Genomic DNA, 19,763 nt, shown 5'->3' on the forward strand with positions numbered 1-19,763 from the left:
TGACCTACCACCTTCACACCATTCCGCACACCCCATCCTTTTCTCCTGCTCTCTCTTCTTTATTGTTCTAATTGCTGGAGAAGATCCCGGTCTTTGAGGAGCTTAAGCCTTATACATTGTGGTGGATCATCTTTAAGGATCCACATTATAGCTAGAAAATTGCTAAGTCCTTCTCCAGATAAAGCTACCTCTGTTCTTTACTACTGACATGGTCCCATTGGTTGGTTCCTTTACTTCTGATTCCTCTCCAGGTATGTGGGCTCCTTTGAAGGAGGGGTTTCATTCCTCTCATCTGCCTCCTGACAAACTAAGCGCTCCATACACGTTATCCAATGAGGGACTACCTCATCACTACAACAGGGAAAGTTTTGGGGGCTTCTGATGTGCACATTCTAAGATATTTTGATAATTTCCAAATAATTGCCTTACAGGGTTTGCATTTTCAGAATTGATGTGTTCACCTAAAATTCTCTTTGAGATGTGGAACAATGTATGAATGTAACTTTGTCATTCACAAATAGATTGACTGAATTCAATCCGAACTGTAGTAAGGGAGACTCTTATGGCAGGCATTCTCTGTGACTGTCGCTGCAGTACTGTATTCCGCACCTACAAGGACATCACAAACATTACGCCAGATAACAGAAGCCATTAGACTTCTTTGAAACATGATGAATGTGTCTGAGTGGGGTCTTCAGAAAACGAATGTATGGAATCACTTGAAATTCTTTCTTGTTAAAAAAAAAAAAGAAGAAGATGAAAAGAAAAGTGGGGGCTTTTCCGGGGTGCTCTTGAAAAGGAGTGTAGAAGCTGGCCTTTGGCATGCAGCTGTTCTGAGAATCTAGTTGGGATGCGGCATGTCAGCTTGGCCTCCGGATGGAAAGTTCTGAGGCTCTTTGGCCTCCATGCTGGCCTCTTTGGTGGGCAGTAAGATTTTCAGTGTTCATCCGTGTAGACAAACTGTACTTCATTCTCTAGAAAACTTCACTGTTCGTGATCAGTTAGCAAAAAGGGGGATGGATAAGGCCAAAGACTGTGGGAAAAGTAATGTTTGTGGTATTTTAGGCAATTTGGTTGTTTTTTTGTTTTTTGCTTTTTGCTTTTGGTTTTTGTTTTATTTTTTGGTGTCCTGTAAAATGCATCACTGTGTGGAATCATGATTCACATTGAGACCAAAATAAAGGTCTTTCTTCTCTTTCCTTTATGTCTTTAAAGAATGGTATCATGAGGGTGATGAGAAGTGGAAATGTTGAATTGCTATAAAATAGATCATTTCAGAGATTTTCATGAGAAATGGTTTTCTTTAACCAGGAACCTGTTACCAAATCCATAACCAAATACAATGTCAGCTACTTCTTTAAAATTGAGGATACTAAAAAAGGAAAAATGTCCAGAATCACCCTTCAAGATGTTCCTGTTGTTAGAGGTGTAGGCAGTTGCCTTGGTGATGGTCCTCGTGCCATCTGAGGATGTGTTGAACGGGGTGGGAGCTGGGTTTGGAAATCTGTACAGGTGACAAAGATTCTCGAACGTGGAGGTCTTTGCACTGGGAAGAATAAGGGAACATGAAACAACAGTAACAATGTATTCACAGACTTCTTCATCTTTTCCATATGTTCAAAACCCAAATAGCTTTCTGCTAGATGGAGATGGAGATGAGGCCCAAACCCCTCCACACTCTACATCAGGACACATGAGTAGCAACTGGGAAATCTACATGAGACCAGAACCTTCTTAGTCATTTAATTTGTTACCAGTTAGATCTTTTGTTACCAGTTGCATCATTTGCTACAAGTTGCATTTTTAAATTTGTTTATTAGAAACTAACATGTTAAATCAAAACATGGTCTTCCTCTCTCTTTGCTTAATAATTCTCTCTTTGCTTAATAATTCTCTCTGTATTTCAGAAAAGGGTTTTTTTTTTCTAATTAGTATCACCTCAGAGTTATTTTTCAGTGCCTTTTTTTTTAATCAGTATATTTACCATAGCAAGAGAAACCACTGCACTTCTGTTCTTTTTAAAGATACAGATTAATTCACTCCTGTACTTCCTTGGAAATAAACCTAGCAAAATATGTCATGGGTACAATATTAATGGAGTACCTTTTGATATTTTTTAAATGACAATAGAATGACTGCAGTTCATTCTAGAATAAATATATTCCTTATTTAATCTCATTAGTTATACACCAGATGAGATTAATGACCTATCAGATAATAAACAGTCTACACACTAAATAAAATTTATAAAGCTATAACTCGGAACCGACTCTATCATACGTTATATATCATTATATTACTAAGTTAATTCATATATTGACCAGGCAATAAGTCAATTAGGAATACCCATTAACAAGTTAATACGGTGGGTAGTTCCTTGACAGATAATATTTGTTGAGCTCTTTGTTAAATAATTCACATTTGAAGTTTCATTGACTCCTGAAAACAACCCATGAGACAGGTTCACATTTTCCTCATGTTTTATAGAGATTTAAGTAATGTGCCTCAGGGGACACCAGCTGCAGAGAGGGAGAATGATGTGAACCTTGTTGCTCCCGCCTCAAAGCCAGCATCCCCCTCCAAACACTGCAGTACATGTGCTCTCTAACACGTAATTTAAAAGAAACATAATCCATCTTGGTTCACCTATGGAATGGAGAAAGCAGATCATTTTTCACAACTAGAGAGATATATTTTCTCTCAGAATTCCTCAAAATAATTTCTACCTTAAAACTAAAAAGGGGGTACATGGGTGGCTCAGTGGGTTAAAGCCTCTGCCTTTGGCTCAGGTCATGATCCCAGGTTCCTGGGATCGAGCCCCACGTCAGGCTCTCTGCTCAGCAGGGAGCCTGCCTCCCTCCCACTCTCTCTCTGCCTGCCTCTCTGCCTACTTGTGATCTCTGTCTGTCAAATAAATGAATAAAATCTTAAAAAAAAAACACACACAAACAAAAACAAACAAACAAACAAACAAAACTAAAAAAGACTTTGGCCTTTATCAGTTGTCCTTCTGGGTTACTCGGTGGAAACTACAGGTACACACATCAGTTCAGACTGTGTGGAAACACAGACCCGTTAACTGGCTTTACTCCATTGGCAAGGGGTGGAATTCACTGAGGTAAAATGTGTTTTTTTACAAGCTGGTAACTTTGCAGTTTCTACATTAAATAGAAAAGTGAGTTTCAGTTACCTCTGGTTCAGCCTCTGGCTTCACATCCACCAACTTTGTATCTTTCAGTAGTTTCTTAAGCAGAGAAGATTTTTAGTTTTTAAACACCAACAAGGAATAGAAAACAACTATATCTATTTTTTTATTGTTTCAACCACCACCACTGAAAAATAACAGTTACTTAAGAATTGACTAAAATCACTGGATCCAAAGTACCTGTTTTCAGTCAGCTTTCCGTGAACCCTCTTGCAAACATTGTGAATTGATTGCTTACTAATTAGTAATGCGAGAGGAGGTGCTAATCCCTCAGTCCATTATTAAAATTTACAGATCCAACTTAGTTTCTCTTAACACTAAACCAGAAACCCAAAGACATACCTACTTTAACACCAAGTAGATCCCTGAGAGTTACAGAAATATTTACCCAGGTCCTTAGCTATTTAAGGATCTTATTTCATAACCTGTAAGTTAAAAAAAATAGACTTCCTCCAACCTCATCCTTCTCCTCCCTGGGTCCAAATTCCTACTCATTTCAGATGCAGAGTAAGTGAGGAACCTCTTATTGTCAAGAACGCCTGTAACCCATGCCCTGTGCATCTCACTATCCTCAAAGCAACCCTTCCTAGCATTTCTCTAAATGAAAATAAGTACCCCCCAAGAGGAATTCTATTCCCCGGTAAAGTACTCTGTTACCCACTATCCATCATCATCATCATCATCATTGTATAAAGACTGCCATGAGCTCGCAAACACTGCTGTGATTGGATATGTCCTAGATTATTCCTTGATGTTGATATCAATTTAATGATAATAGCTAATTCATTGATAAATGCATTTTATTCTAAATAAATGCAGGTAATGGTAAGAGTAACACGTTCTCCAAGTGGCAAGGGCCCATTTTTTGTGCAACAGGTAATATTGCATTACCTGCATTTTTCTTGTATTTAACTTCCCATCCCTTTGTTTCCTGATTTAAAAGGCTTGTCTATATTCTGCCTCGTCATGAAAAGACAAGGAAGAAAACCCCTGCATCTTACTCTTGAATGATTTTTAGATACTTTTCATTCCGGAGTTTAAATTGTGAAAACAGGGGGTTCCTGTACGGCAAGGGTGTGGAGGTCACTATCACTGTCCCCCGATACGAACGGGGTGAGCTTCACTGATGCGCTGTGCCCACGCATCCCAGCCTTCATCCCCAAGAGACTGTCTGTGTCAAGTTGAAGAATGCTCTCTCTCTAAATGACCTGAAAGGACAGGCAGAAGGGCATCGTTTTTGCTTTGTTTGATTGGTTGATCTTTTTATTTCTCCTGCTGTGGGGTTCATCAGCTTCCATCTTCCTTACTTCTAGGAGGCCACTATCTCAATCTAGGTACCTGAAGCTCACAGCAAGGCATACAAATCAGTGTGAGCTGCTCACTTAGGAGCTGCTGACTGAAGTGGACCATTGATCAAGGATCATTCAGTTAACGAATTTATGGTTGTCTACTCCAGTTATATATGAAAAGGCTTCTCCGATCATTTCTTGAGTCTATCCAGTTTAGAAAAGTAGCAGATAGGAAATTTGTTCATTCCAGATCTAATTCAAGCCATTGCTTGCCTATGTATATTTCAACATTGCTGGTTTTTATTCAGTCATTGGTATTAATGTAAGCAAATCTGAATTGCAAGTCAGTTTTTTAAAATTTATTTATTTGATAAAGACATAGTGAGAGAGAGAACACAAGCGGGGGGTGGGGGGGTGGGAAAGGGAGAAGCAGGCTTCCCACCAAGCAGGGAGCCCATTGCGGAGCTCGATCCCAGGACCCTGGGATCATGACCTGAGCTAAAGGCAGACGCCCAATGACTGAGCCACCCAGGTGCCCGCACAAGTCAGTTTTAAAAGAGAAGGAAACACAATGAAATACCACTATGAAATATTAGAATGGCCAAAAACAAAACAAAACAAAACAAAAAAAAAAAAAAACTAGCAAACCTAAATGCTGACAAAGATGTAAAGCAACAAGAACTTTCATTAATTTCTGGTAGGAATGCAAAATGGTACAACTACTGTGGAAGACTGGCAGTTTTTTTACAAAACTAAACATACTCTAACTATACAATTCAGCAATTGTGATCCTTGATATTGACAAAAAGGATCTGAAAACTTAGGTCTATACAAAAACATGCAAATGATTATGTATGGCAGCTTTATTCGTGATTGCCAAAACTTGGAAGCAACCATGCTGTCCTTTAGTGGATTAATGGATATATAAAGTGCACTACATCCACACCAAGGAATATCATTCAATGCTAAAAAGAAATGAGTCATCGGGCCACGAAAAGACATGAGGAAATCTTAAATACGTAGTACTCGGTTAAAGAAGCTACTCTGTAAGGGTAGATACTATGTGATTCCTACTCTGTGATATTCTGGGAAAGGCAAACCATGGGAGAAAAACATCTTCAGTGGTTTCCAGGGGTTAGAGGAAGAAAGGGATGACTAGGAGGGCACAGAGCATTTCAGGGCAGTGGAATTATTCTGTCTGATACTATAATGCTGGATACGTGCCATTATATGTTTTTTCAAGACTGAGAGAATGCACAACTTGGAGAGTGAAGTCCACCGGAGACTGTGGATTTGGGATGACTATGACGTGTCATCATCTGTAACCGATGTACCACTCAGTACTTGGGATAATGCAGGAGGCTGTGTATGGGTGGGAAAAGTGGAATATGGAAACTCTCTGTACTTTTTGCACAGTTTTGCTGTGAATGTGAAACTGCTCTAAAAATAATGTCTATTTTAAAGTAGTAAAAATAACAGGGAGAAGGAAACTAACATGACAACCAACCACACTATTCTTCCATTCGTCTGATAAATATTTACTAACTTACTACCATCCGCAGATGTTCTTCTTGTGCGTGCATTTTATTTGATTTTACATACATTAGATCTGATATTATATGACATTGGATTAGCATTGTTTTAATAAATATTAAATGTCCACTTTTGAAGCACTTTGCATGAAGATGATGAGGAGAGAAAGGGGGAACTTGCCTGGAATGATAGCGTGTGGGCTAGACCACAGGCCCCACCAGCTGGGTATGGAGTGCCCAATGGGGAGCATAAATGGAAAAGAGATCGCTGGCCAGTTAGTGGGAGTAAAGGTGTCATTTCAAAGAAAAGAGTTTCCCCTGATCATTTTTCAAAGAGAAGATGTACCTCATTAATGTTTAACATGGGTTTCTTTGGAGTCTTTTAAGAGTTTAGGGTTAGTTATAAGGAGAGACAAGAAGAACTGGGAGCAGGGAGAAGTTAATGGGAGGCATGGTCCAGGAGAAAAGCAAAGCAGTGGGGAGGCACAGAGGACAGCATCCGGACCCACCCACAGCAACCCACAGTGCCTGGAAGTCCTGCCATGGATACAGACCCTGCAAGGGACCTGAGAGTCCACCTGTCGCCTTTCTCCCTGATCCTTTTAGGATGGCGGGGGAAGCAGGAGGTAGCAGGACCAGCGGCCTGACCATCACATTTCATGTCTGTGAACTCAGGTCTCATTCAGGTTTGGCTTTAGGATTCCTAAATTCTTAGGTTAAATTCAACCCAAGAAAACTATAGTTATATATATATATATATGAAAATATATATATATGGTCCGGTGATGCCCCGCAAAATAAGCTTATCATCTTAGTTGTGTTTCTCTAAATAGATTAAAATAAAACTCAAGATTTCATTGTAATTTTAGATGTATGACATTAACTAGGGTCACACAGAAAACACTGTGTGTTTGGTTCACGTTGTACCATTAAGAATTGATACTGCATTTGTTTTGAATTCATTTTTCCTTTAATGCTTTGAAATAATATTTTAATAGCTTAATGCATTAACTCATGTGTGAATGGGAAAATAAGTTATAAACTGGGGATACTAATTGTAGTATACAATATAGCTAAATATACAGATACAGATAAGATAGATTGATTGACTTACTATACCATCTGCTTTTTATATATAACCAATCAGTGAACTGAAAAATGGCTTCTTTGCCTGTTTTATTAATGGCTTCATCATTATGGAGATCATTAAACCCAAACAGTTTTTTGTTTTTTAAATTTTATTTATTTATTTATTTATTTGACAGAGAGAGAGATCACAAGTAGGCAGAGAGGCAGGCAGAGTGAGAGGGAGGAAGCAGGCTCCCTGCCGAGCAGAGAGCCCGATGTGGGACTCGGTCCCAGGACCCTGAGACCATGACCCGAGCTGAAGGTGGAGGCTTAACCCACTGAGCCTCCCAGGTGCCCCAAACCCAAACAGTTTTGAGTAAAGCATACACATGTAAATACACACGCAGAGAGAAAACAACACTCATAGTTTAAACTTCTGTACAAGTAGAACATCCTTTCTAAAGTATTACCCTAGTGCGGGTGTGGTTACAACCTAGATACATGTATGGGACACATGTATAATGACCACAGACTGCATCCCTCTTGAGTGGATGCCAAGCAAACACTGGTGAAACTCTACATTGGGGAACAGTTGTTTTCTGCTTCTTTCTCACTTTTTTTTAATGGACCCAGTAATACCCGTAGCCACTTTCCCAGCGTGCACTCACCATCACAGGCTGTGCTGACACCTCACAAAGCTAACGTCCTCCTCCATGGCCCTGTCCTCCTGTCCTGCTGTCTGTCCTTCCCTCTTCCATCCCTGGTCCTTCCCACGGGACATGAGATACATGAAACTCCATATTCATGTTCTCCAAGTCAGGGACTCAGCCCAGGAATTCTGTGAGAGCTTCAGCTTTCTGTCTTTCATTTTGGGGATGGATGAAAGTCAGTCCTACAAGCAGAATCTGAATTCTCACATGGCCCACGTCACGTGGATGATGCAGGCCCCCGTTTTATCTGGAGGCTGGCGTGGGAAGTGCTGCAGTAGCCACCTGGAGACAGTCCTAGTTATTCGCAAAAGGGGGTGTTGCTCCTGAAAAGAGAGAGATCACTTGATTTTGAAAAGCTAAGTTCCTGGGGTGCCTGGGTGGCTCAGTGGGTTAAGCCGCTGCCTTCGGCTCAGGTCATGATCTCAGGGTCCTGGGATCGAGTCCCACGTCGGGCTCTCTGCTCAGCAGGGAGCCTGCTTCCCTCTCTCTCTCTGCCTGCCTGCCTCTCCGTCTACTTGTGATTTCTCTCTGTCAAATAAATAAATAAAATCTTTAAAAAAAAAAAAAAAAGAAAGAAAAGCTAAGTTCCAACGAATCTTAGAAACTTGACTGTCACTGGTAAAAGAGTCTCCCTCTCCATTCACTCAACAAATTTTTGTTCAACATCTGCTATGGGATTGGCTCTGCTCTTGGGATTGGGATAGAGATATGGGCGTGAACAAAAACAGACTTGCCCTCCAAGAACACACATTCCAGCCAACAGTCAATGACAATGAACATAATAAAGAAGTTAGGGCAGGGATAGGATAGATATGGGATATGATGAATTCTCTAATAGATTAAGGTCAAGCAAGAATGCCGGCCTGGGATGAGGGTCTGGCTCAGGATTCAGTTTTAAATAGTGTGGTTGGAGTAACTTCACAGAGAAAGTCACATTTTCACACCTTTAAAAGGGTGGGGATGTAGCCATGTGTCCAGCACATCTGTGGGATGAATGAGTTTTCTGTGATAAGAAAACTAAGTAGGGAAAGTGCCAAATTATAACCATTTGCAATAAACCATAATTTTTTTTTTACAAACCATAATTTTTCAATCCCTGGGGGACATGGAAGTTAAAAAAATGAAGATGCTATTACTGAATGAATCATGTTATTTTTTTCCATATAAATAAGAAATGTTCAAATACAGCTTTGCTAATGAAAGCTCCATGAAATGGTCAATACGGTAACTAGCCCATTGGTTTTCCATTTTAATTTAAAAATTGGTCTAAACATTAAAGGACAGCAAAGAGAAGACTTATCTAAAGACATATTGCAAGGTGGTTTTTTTCTTTCCTTTGCTTATTTTGAAAAATCAAAACTGTTATGGGTAAAAGGAACATCAAAATTTAATGTGATTTTTTGGTATTAAGCAGATACCTGAGTTAAGCATAACATGCGTTGGTCTTAGTGGTCTGTCATTGTGACTGTCTTACCTTCCTGGGCTTCTTAGATGGAAATCCTTGTGTTGGTTTTTCCAGTTTCTCTTCAGCTTCTGGTTTCTTTAAAATGTTGGGAGAATGTTCTGATTAAGCATAGTTTTAACATGCTGTACTTCAGTCCCACAGCCCTTTAAGACAGTGGTTAAATTTAATAAGTCCCAGGAGCGAGAAGTTTCTCTTGCTCCTCCGTCTGCCTCATGCCATGAATATGGGCCATATTTAATAGAGAGAAATGTCCAAGGCCTCCCTTTTGAGTGAAAATCACCTTTTCAAAATCTGTGACTTGAAAGGAGGTATGTTTGAAATGTGATCAGTAGGCTAGGAAAGCATGTGAAGGCAATCAAATCTAAGGAGAACACTGGTTGGTTTTCTTTTTTACTTTGTGTGCTCTAAGTCAGTTCAGTGACATTAATCGTAGCCCCGGCTCCGTACGAAAACCTGTTTGGGTCTAAATGGTGCAAGCTTCCTCTCTAAGGCCAAAGTTGTTTCCTGTGCTCTTACAGATAAGGAGACAAGGAGGCATCCAGCTCCTGGTGGACCTGCTGGACCATCGGATGACAGAAGTCCACCGTAGTGCCTGCGGAGCCTTGAGAAACTTGGTGTATGGGAAGGCCAACGATGATAACAAAATTGCCCTCAAAAACTGCGGTGGCATCCCAGCGCTGGTGAGGTTACTCCGCAAGACCACCGACCTGGAGATCCGGGAGCTGGTCACAGGTTAGAGTCCTTATTAACACCTGCCTCCCAAGATAAAGTCTCCATGATCCAACATGGTAACAAACATGCTGACCAAGGATGGTGGTTGCAGGGCTTCCCAGGGGGGCTGCTACCATGGGCAGTCCCAATACACATGAGCTGAATGAGAGAATAAAAGGAAATCTGATTTCACACCTATGGACTGGCCAAGTGGGATTGTGAGAATGCAGCCAACATAACCCTTCTAAAATTCTATGACCTGGTTTCAGTTTTGTCACTTGATTTAGAAGTAGCCCAGCACCGTACAACACCCAGAGGTGATCATGAAAATGGCATTAAATAAGAATTGATAAAAGAATAAGATATGTGAGTTGTTATTAGTAAGGTGTATTTTCTGGTTTATAATGGGATTAAGAATGTGATCTCATCATACTTAACAGCTAATTTCTTGAAAAACATAGTTATGCCTACTAGAAGTCCCTAGGTTATAGGATTACATATTACATACATATTACATGTTACATACACATTACATATGGAATTTCTCTCACATACATATATATTTATGTATTATATATGTACCTACATATTATGTTCATATACTATATTTGCATATATGTTTATAGTCTATATTTACATATTTACATAGAGGGAATTTTTCCAACGTGAACAGGACAGCAAGCCTTTCTGTGAACACAGAACTCTTGAGTGTTGTAAAGTAGAGATCACTGGCACCTCAGGACGCCGTGAGGATCTGATGAATAACAGTGAAGCATTCAGCTGTACCTTTCCTGGCATCTGTATGAACATTGGAATAACGTGTAAACATGAGCTTTCCCTCTTGTCCCTAACCTTCTAAATGTGCACTTTTACTTGCTAGAGTGCTAGCAACTAGTGGCCTCAGTAAGGGCTTCAGAGTCCTCTTCTCGATTATCCACTTGTCGTTTTAGGTGACATTTGGTTTTTCGTTCATCGACGTTCCCCTTTAAGTGTTTGGCACATGGATTGCAAGATTGATTCTCAAAAAAGGATCTCTTAATTTGTCACGTTGCCACTGGTCTTCTGTCTTGATTCCAAAACTTTCTTGAAGCTATGCTTATGAGATACACGGGATCTTGTTATTTTTTAAGAAAACACATTACTCAAGCTGAGAGTCATAAATATTTGTTCAGGCTGAGATGAAATCTCCCAGGTGCAGTCTGTTTTCTTAAATTTACACCCTCTAAGATTATTGTCACATCTCTTTCCCACTCTTAGCTAAATTAGAACTAGACCCCAATTACTTTCCTTTTGCTTTTTTTTTTTTTTTTTTGCGTTTCTCTAAGTGGAGAATTGTCTTTGTAGAAAAAAAAATTTAGCTGTTAAGGTTACAGTGTTAATAAAGTGATGTTTCACACCAAACTAATATGGATCTGTTAAGGTAAAACTATTGTTATGTACACATTATGATTATAGGATAGTTCGGGGGGTGATGTAAATAATTGAAAGTATATGCTACCATTAGGGTTAGGAGACCCCCCCCTACTTTCCAGTTGAGAGAAAGGCCTCCATGTGTGTGATGGAAAACATCCACTGTGGTGTTTCTGTGCGTGAAGGCCTTGTCAGTGGGTGCCTGAGGCCCACAGAGCTAGAGGAACCCCGTCTCCCAAGCACATCTGGCTATGCGGAAGATGGAGTATTTGACATACAGACAGAGTACGCGTGCCCTTTCTCCTGCTCCTTTGGGGAAGAACGAAGGTTCCTACCCATTGTCGCGTGGTGACCCACTGCTTTTGCGTCAGCATGTGCCAGTGGCCAAGAACTCATTCCACGTCCCCTCCTGACTTCTGTCCTGACTCCGTCCAAGCCACTGGGCTGACTGGGTCCAGGGAGGCAGTCCCTGCTGCTTCAGTAGATGTTTCATGCCATTCCAGAGGCACGGTCTTATTGTGCACGGCTGCGCTCCAGGCATGAAGTTTAAGTTTTTCAAAGACACAAGTTGTTAAAACATTTCAGTGGGTTGAAGCTCATGGTTTCTGGAGTTGCCATGGTGGGCACTATTGAAACATGGTAAGCACCTTAGCCGACCTTCCGCTCTAGAAAAGGACATGAGAACCCACCACGTGCTCGTCCGTAGCAATAAAGCCTTCGTAACTCCCGTGCTGGCAGAAATCCGAGGGTGCCTGGAAACTGGTTCCGCTGACTTCTGTGTAGACGTGGCATGAATGATGCAGATGGAGCCAAGGCTGACTGCACGCTGCCTGAGCAAGAGCAAAATGAGGCAAATGAATTCACCTCAAACAGTCTTAGAGGGTCATGTTCACCTTCAGCACCAGCGCAGCCCAGCCCTCCTCTGCCCGAGTGAGCTATGAAAGCCTTGATTCTGTTGGCTCCGGGGGAGCTCTGGGAACCCAGCATTTTAGTACAGCTAACTGGTTTAACCTCGAGGACATCAAATCCCCCATTTGTCTTATCTGTCATTCTCTTTCCACTCCTCCTCTGAGACTCTGGTCTCCCCCCAAGTCTGGTAAATGCTTTGCTACGCTAAGCTCACACTGTCCATTCATCCTTAATTTTTCATGTGCTTTGGATGTTCTGCGGGTGTCCGGTGTGTGCTCATCCATGGGCATCTGCGCGGGCAGTGCTGACGTCCAGCAGACCCACACGATGCTTCCACCAGAGCCCAGTGGGATGCTCGGTGGCGCTGTTGGGAACTGCCCCACCCATGCCTTGCTGGCAGCTAAATGTGAAAAGGGCTGTTGCTGACACACGTGTCTACATTTTAGGAACTTAATTCGATGAGCACCGATGCTCATGATGGCTCTGGAGGATGGAGCCCTAAGATTAAAAAGCCTCTCTTTACTGCTGTTGTCACTTTGTCACAGGGACGCTTCCCAAAGCCTTTTTGGAATTAGGTTAGATATGCATGCATGAATTAATAAAGCATTGATTTACTTCCATTGTAATTCTGCAGCAGACCTAACAGAGAGTCCAGCAAGGACTAAGGACTCAGTACGTGACAGAACCCCTCAGTACAAGGGAGCTTACGCTCCTACCTTCTCCACCCTGAATACCAGCAAATGCATGAAAATCAATGTGTGTTAAAAATCTATATATATATAGGGGCACCTGGGTGGCTCAGTGGGTTAAAGCCTCTGCTTTCTGCTCAGGTCATGATCCCAGGGTCCTGGGATCGAGCCCCATATCGGGCTCTTTGCTCAGCAGGGAGCCTGCTTCCCCCTCTCTCTCTGCCTGCCTCTCTGTCTACTTGTGATCTCTCTCTGTCAAATAAATAAATAAAAATCTTTTTTAAAAAATCTATATATATAGGGGGAGGGAGGGTGAAGTACCCTTTGAATTCCTCTTTTAGATATTTACAAACCACGATGTCTTATAAACAGATATCAAAAAGAACAATGTTAGTGATTTTTAAAACATAATAAAGCATGTTTCTAAATGGGATTTTAGATTAGACCTAGGCTATATAACCAAACGGATGTAGAACCAAATTATAAACAATAAAAGACTAAAAGAAAGAAATGTTCCTGCAGAGCTTTAAATTATTTACTGAGTATGCCTTGGCAAACTGTTTGAACTATAATAAAATGTAGAAATTTAGCTCTTTACATGCATTTACATTCAACACATAAGCATGCACACTTAAAAAAAATCTGCCTGTTTGCACGCAGTATCTATTCACAGCAGAATGTATTTTGCTTCTGCCTGGTAGGCCTTGCAATAAATAATTTTCTTCCTGTGCAATAATTACTATGAGATGATGATCAGAATTTTATTTAAATCCAGTTGAAACTATTATATGCTAGCCATTACTCGAAACATCCTAAGCAAATAAACTTTGGTTACAAATGCTGCATGTCCTTTGGGCTTGACTAATATAATTTTTCTCTCTCTAAATATGGAAATAATCAACCTAAATTTTGAAGTGCCCAACTAAAGATTTCAGAATGCCTTACAAATCATAATAAACCACTTTTTATTAAACCATAAAACTTAATAAGTAACTTTTATTTCTGTTGAAAGCAAGGGTCCTTAAGAGTTCTGATTCTCCAAGAGCAAAGTATATTCTTGCATTTTGTACATCAAATGTCCTTTTAATTAAAGAGACAGGTCTCAGTTTAACTGTTTTACTTACTAGCATTAGGTCAGTTAATTTAATTTCCAGTCTAAGTTAAATTACATGCACCCCAAATTCATATATTGAAGCCCTAATCCATAGCACCTCAAAATGTGACTCAGATGTAATAAGTGAAGTTAGGATACTAGAGTAGGGTGGACTCTTAATCTGATATAGCTGGTGTCCTTACAAAGAAGAAATTTTTGACACAGCTACACACAGGGAGAAAGACATGTGAACATGAAGGCAGAGATGGGGTAATGTTTCCTTGAGGCAAAGAAGGCCACAGCTTGCCTGAAAACACCAGAAGCCAGGAAAGAGGCAAGGAGCAAATTCTCCTCACAGTCTTGCAAGGAACAAATCCTGGTGCCATCTTGATCTTTGACTTCTAGCGTCCAGAACTGTGACAGTAAGTTTCTGTTGTTTTGGACACTCAATCGATGGTACTTTGTTATGGCAACCCTAGGAAACTAATATATACCCGGATCCAAAGGTCCTTCATCTTTTTCCAGATGTGTGCAGACACATTTGTTGGTCAAGGAAATAAAGCAGTACAGATAAGTGTAGAACCATGAGGGCTTAATAGTTGGCCTAGAGATCAGTTGGCCTGATTTCTTAATGGATCTTTTTTAAAGTATTTACTTGTGAAGGATTGGAAGTGGGAAAGATGATAATTAAATTCATTTTCATATTTTCAGTCAAAGTAATGGCTGTATATGGTCAAAAGATGAAATCGGGGGCCCCTGGGTGGCTCAGTTGGTTAAGGGCCTGCCTTCAACTCAGGTCATGATCCCCAGGTCCTGAGATTGAGCCCTGCATCAGGCTCTCTGCTCAGCAGGGAGCCTGTTCTCCCTCTGCTCCTCCTCTTGCCTATGCTCTCTCTCTCTCCCTCTCTGTCAAATAAATAGATAAAATCTCAAAAAAAAAGATGAAATTGTATAAAGATGCTTATAAGAAAACAATAGTCCCCTGCTTCATTTGTCCTCTAGTATTAGACACTCCCAGTCCCTCAGAAGCTTTCAGCCTCAGCTTTTGCTTTGTTTTTAGTTTTCTCATAGTTACTCCATGTCTTTAAATACTATGCTTATTTCACTCTATGTAAGTCAATTATCATGGGCTTTTCTTACTCTCTTTCCACTGTGATGGAGAAGGATTTTTCACATATTCACCACTCATGCCTTCTCCTTTCCAAAATGGTGGGATCATTATCTTTATCTCCTCTGCAAATGCATCAGTACATCAAAGTTCAGCTTTCTGTCCTTTGCATCTAATAAAGACATTATCTCATCACCCATTTTATAAGATAAGAAATTAGTGTTCTACGTCTTCACCCTTCTTCACAACCTCTGTCATCATACTTGACTTCTACATTGTCAAGTTTGAATATTTTGCAATCTATTCTATAATCATAGTTGGTCTTCCAAGGTTTTCTGTAGCTCAGTTCAAAAGTTGAAAGCCAGAGAGTAGCTTTTGCTTTATCATGGAAGAACAGACCCATGTGGTACCCAGCCATCACATTTCTTTCCCAGTGGGTCTAAAGTGATGATTCTTGTCAAAGGAGTCATTTCTAGAATCATATCTTACAGATCCTTCATCATCTACAATGCCTACCAACTAAACTTTGTCTGTGATTTTGGTCATCAGTTCCCTGGTTTTCCAAAAATCTCAGGAGCAGAATCCTCTATTTTGGGGGTAGAATTCAATTATTGCAACTGTTGCATTGCTTTCCAGAGTTGGGGCATCTGTCACCTAGATTCCAGGCCCTCCTCTCTCTTGGTTTATTCTCCTGTAAGTTTTACATATTAAGTCATTGACTGAAGTCAATTACTTTAGGAGTAATTGATGAAATTAGGAGATGAAATTCTGAGTATGTCAGTATTAAATCCTCATACATGATTGATATTTATTAGATATGACTGGATAGAAATTTTTCTGAGGACTATTTTCTATAACTTAATTTTATCCATGATATATAAAAGTATATGATGAGGTATCTAGGTTTGTGCTTTTTAAAAATTTCCTGGAATTGGATATTTCCATTTTAAAGAGTCATAACCTTCACTGCCAGAATACTATCATTTTTTTAATTGATTCATTTTCTCTATCCTCTCTTTTTAGAATTGTTGATAGGCATATTTTGAACCTCTTGGACTTCAACTCTCATATCTTCATATATTATTTGGAACCCTTTGTCTTTTTACCATGAGAGAGTTCTCCAGCATCCAAAATATCTCTCAACCTATCAACGAGGGTTTTTTGTTGTTTTTTTTTTTTGCAGGGATCTAGGGAGATATTACTATTATTAATATTAATAGATCATTATTTTAATTCTAAGAACTCTCTTTTGTGTTATTTTTTATAACCTCTATTTTTATTTTATGAATGTACACTATTCTTGCATTTCTCTAAGGATATTATTTAGAACCAAGGTTTGTTTTCCATTTATCATAAATCACCTCACCTTTCTCGGGTATCATTTCTTTCTGTTTGTTTTTATGGGAGTCTTTCTCATTAATTTTGCATGCTTTAAGTGTGGAAAGACCCTCGGTTCTGTTCTTTTTTTTTTAAATGAAAGAAGTTTTTATTTCAGTGAAGGTTTATACACAGTGTAACTTCAAGCAGTTGAACACATTGCTATTCCTATATGCTTCTACATATAAGTTTACAAAACCATATATTTTAAGGAACAATATACTACTTGAGTTATGGTATATACTCAATGAACTTTCAGATTATAGAAACAGCCCAAGTGCCCACGAACTGATGAACGGAGAAAGAAGATGTGGTGTATATGTGTATATATATATACGTATATATATATACACACACACACACACATACATACACACACACACACACACAATGGAATATCAGTGATAAAAAAGGATGAAATCTCTGCTTATTTTTAAAACAGAAAGAGTAGAGAGTTGAGCTCTGTGCACATCAATGAAACTTATTAACTGTGAGCTTGGCTTCAGGTGAGCAGGAAGGTATGAACTATTGTAATGGGGAGCCCTTCAAGTATCTTCATGAGGAGGAGGGCTTTTCTCTTAGGCTCAGATATCCACAATATCATTTCTGTTCCCCCTAGTGTGGACAGTCTCTTTGGAGAATAGTCTTCTGGGTTGTTTATATGTCTGGCCTATACGGAGGGGTCAGTCATTTTCTGGTTGCCAGGTGTTCTTTCCACCTGGGTAGGAGTGGATAGTGAGAGGGCAGGGCATTCTCCATGCACAGGCAGGAGTGGAGAATGAGAGGGTGGGCAACTGCTTCCTTTCAATCAATCACCCTTTGATAGTCCCCCTTCTCATTTCTACATCCCCTATGCCTGTCTTCTCCAAGGAAGAATCTCCTTTAGGTTCCATTAAGACAGTCAGCCACCTCCTTGGATCACTGGGATGGAGTCCCCTCTGTGTTTATCCTGGGCTGTGCCGCCTTCCACTACCACTTCACCAGCCAGCTCCCCTCCATCTGTTTTACATATTACAGAAATACAGTATCTCATCTGCTGGATTGCTCCTTCCATTCTCTTCTTTGTTCCATAATGTTCCTATTAATAATCTCTTCCCTGCATGAATTCTGAACACTTTCGCAGATACCACAAAGTGTAAATATTATTAAGCATGGCCTCTCTTACTGACTAGAAGCCAAGTTGGAGGCATTCCTTTAGGTCTGTTAGCCAAGTGAGTTCCCTGTTTCGAAAGAAGTCTAGGGTGTAACGTTAACTAAACACCCTTCATGGAAAGAGACCCTGGAAGAGAGGGGAAGCATTTTCCCTACTGGCATCTTTTAGTCTCTTTCCTGTTATCCCTTTTGCTGTGATCACCTACAAGCATGGCTCATCTCTCCAAAGCAGGAGGTAAGCATTTTGTCAAGGGAGCATCTCCTCTACCTTCCTGAGCTTTTTGGAGATCACCTGGGACTCCTAGTGGGTTTTTCATATATTATATTAAGAAGTGCTGAAATGGGTCAGGATAGCACACCATTTAAATCAAATTCAGGGCCACTGTGTTCCCAAAGTATAAAATTAAATCCCAGATTTATTTTATATCCCAAATAGTGTCCAGCCATGTTGACCATCATAGCATATCAGAGGTTCTGCCGTAAGATTAAACAGCATCCCAGAGATAAAACTGAATAGAGACATTTCAATAATGAAATGTCAACAATGTAGAGATGCCTCAAGTGTTAATACAAACCCCACCAAATATTGAATTCCCAAAGAGAAATTAAAAATCAAAGTTTCAACCCAGTTTGTGTTGAAGTCGAAAAACTTCAAAGGAATTAAAGCCTACAAATCAATATGTCTTGCCCTTGTGTGTTAAAGTTCAAAGTCCACACTTCTTAAGTTAACTCAAGTATGAAAATCATCCTCCCCAGCTTTTCTCTTCTGCACAGCCTCTGCCAGAAGTTTCTCTGTCCTTCTTCCCTCTTTAGGTAGCCTAGGACTACTTCATGCTGGAATTGTTGAGGTACTTTCCAGGCCTCAACAGAAACTTTACTTCAGTGTCAACTGCTACCCATCTAACCCAGGTGTGAACCCTGGTCCATGCCCATCACCATAGAAAATAAGCCATTTTAAGCCAGACACAGATGTGTACTTATTATCCCAGACACAGATGTGTACCCCAAGGCCATGACAGTCACTCACTGAAGTCTTCTGTGGTCATGTATTTCTGCTACAACATATTTTTTAAAATCTAGCCACGTAAAACAGTGCAAGTTCATCACCTTCCAGTTCTGGAGGCTAGAAGTCCAACATAAAGTTAGGATGTCAACACAGCTGTTTTCCTTTCTGAAGACGGTAGGGTATGGTCCTTGCCTCTTCCAGCTCATAGAGCTGCCCACATTCCTTGACTGGAGACCCACTTCCACTGTCTTCAAAGGTGGCAGCATTACATCTCTATTTCCATAGGTACATTTCCCTCTGACTTAACACCAGGAGTCGTCCTCTGCTTTTAAGGACCTCTGTGATTAGGTGGGCCCATCTGGATAATCTGGGAGAACCTTTAGGATAATCCGCCCATCTTAAATTAATCACATCTTCAGTAAAAGGTCACATACTCACAGGTTCTGGAGATTAAGACATGGACATTTTTAGAGGACCATTATTCTGCCAACTACTGTATTTGAGGGAAGATGAGTAATTAGAGATGTTTTGGGATTTAATCACTTAGGAGGGGCTCAATCCGGTGGTGCCTGGCTTCCAGAATCCACCATTAGTGAACTTAAAATGAATGAGGAGATAAAATCCCAGCAAACATACATTGTTACTATGTATTTACCAGTTGAAGGGAAGATGAGTCTACCCATGGAATTGGAAACATTGCTGCCATCTTGCAACATTTAGTTCCTGCCAGTGGAAGCAGTCCCATGACTAGGCATCTCAATGGGGCTTTGACTAGAAAAGCATGAGTAGTCTAGGTGGTTGGGTAAAAGGGACTTATTATCAAGCTGAGACCTGACACCATGGTAGGAGCTGATAAAGTAGTCCAAGGAAGCCTTCACCTTCCTTGAGCGGGAAGTTGACATAGGCCAGGAGGCAGAGATCAGGAAGACAAGCTGGATAGGAAGCAGGAGAGAGCAAGGACCAGCAGGCACCCATGAGGATAGACAGGTACTCTCTTCTGCCTCTCATTGGCTACATATTGGCTGCATGAGAGAAACAC

At 40.4% G+C, this 19,763-nt stretch overlaps 1 protein-coding gene across 4 annotated transcripts in view; it reads left to right on the plus strand.

Moving 5' to 3' along the window:
- CTNND2 (catenin delta 2) overlaps nucleotides 1–19,763 on the plus strand; it is a 906,151-nt gene that overhangs the window by 687,057 nt on the left and 199,331 nt on the right. For all 4 annotated transcript variants that reach the window (XM_044233797.1, XM_044233772.1, XM_044233780.1 and 1 more), the window contains one exon: nucleotides 9,788–10,001. In XM_044233797.1, coding sequence (XP_044089732.1) covers nucleotides 9,788–10,001 — 214 coding nt within the window. The remainder of the gene's footprint in view (nucleotides 1–9,787; nucleotides 10,002–19,763) is intronic.

Source organism: Neovison vison, chromosome 1 (assembly GCF_020171115.1).
Source record: "Neovison vison isolate M4711 chromosome 1, ASM_NN_V1, whole genome shotgun sequence".
Taxonomy (NCBI): Eukaryota; Metazoa; Chordata; class Mammalia; order Carnivora; family Mustelidae; genus Neogale; species Neogale vison.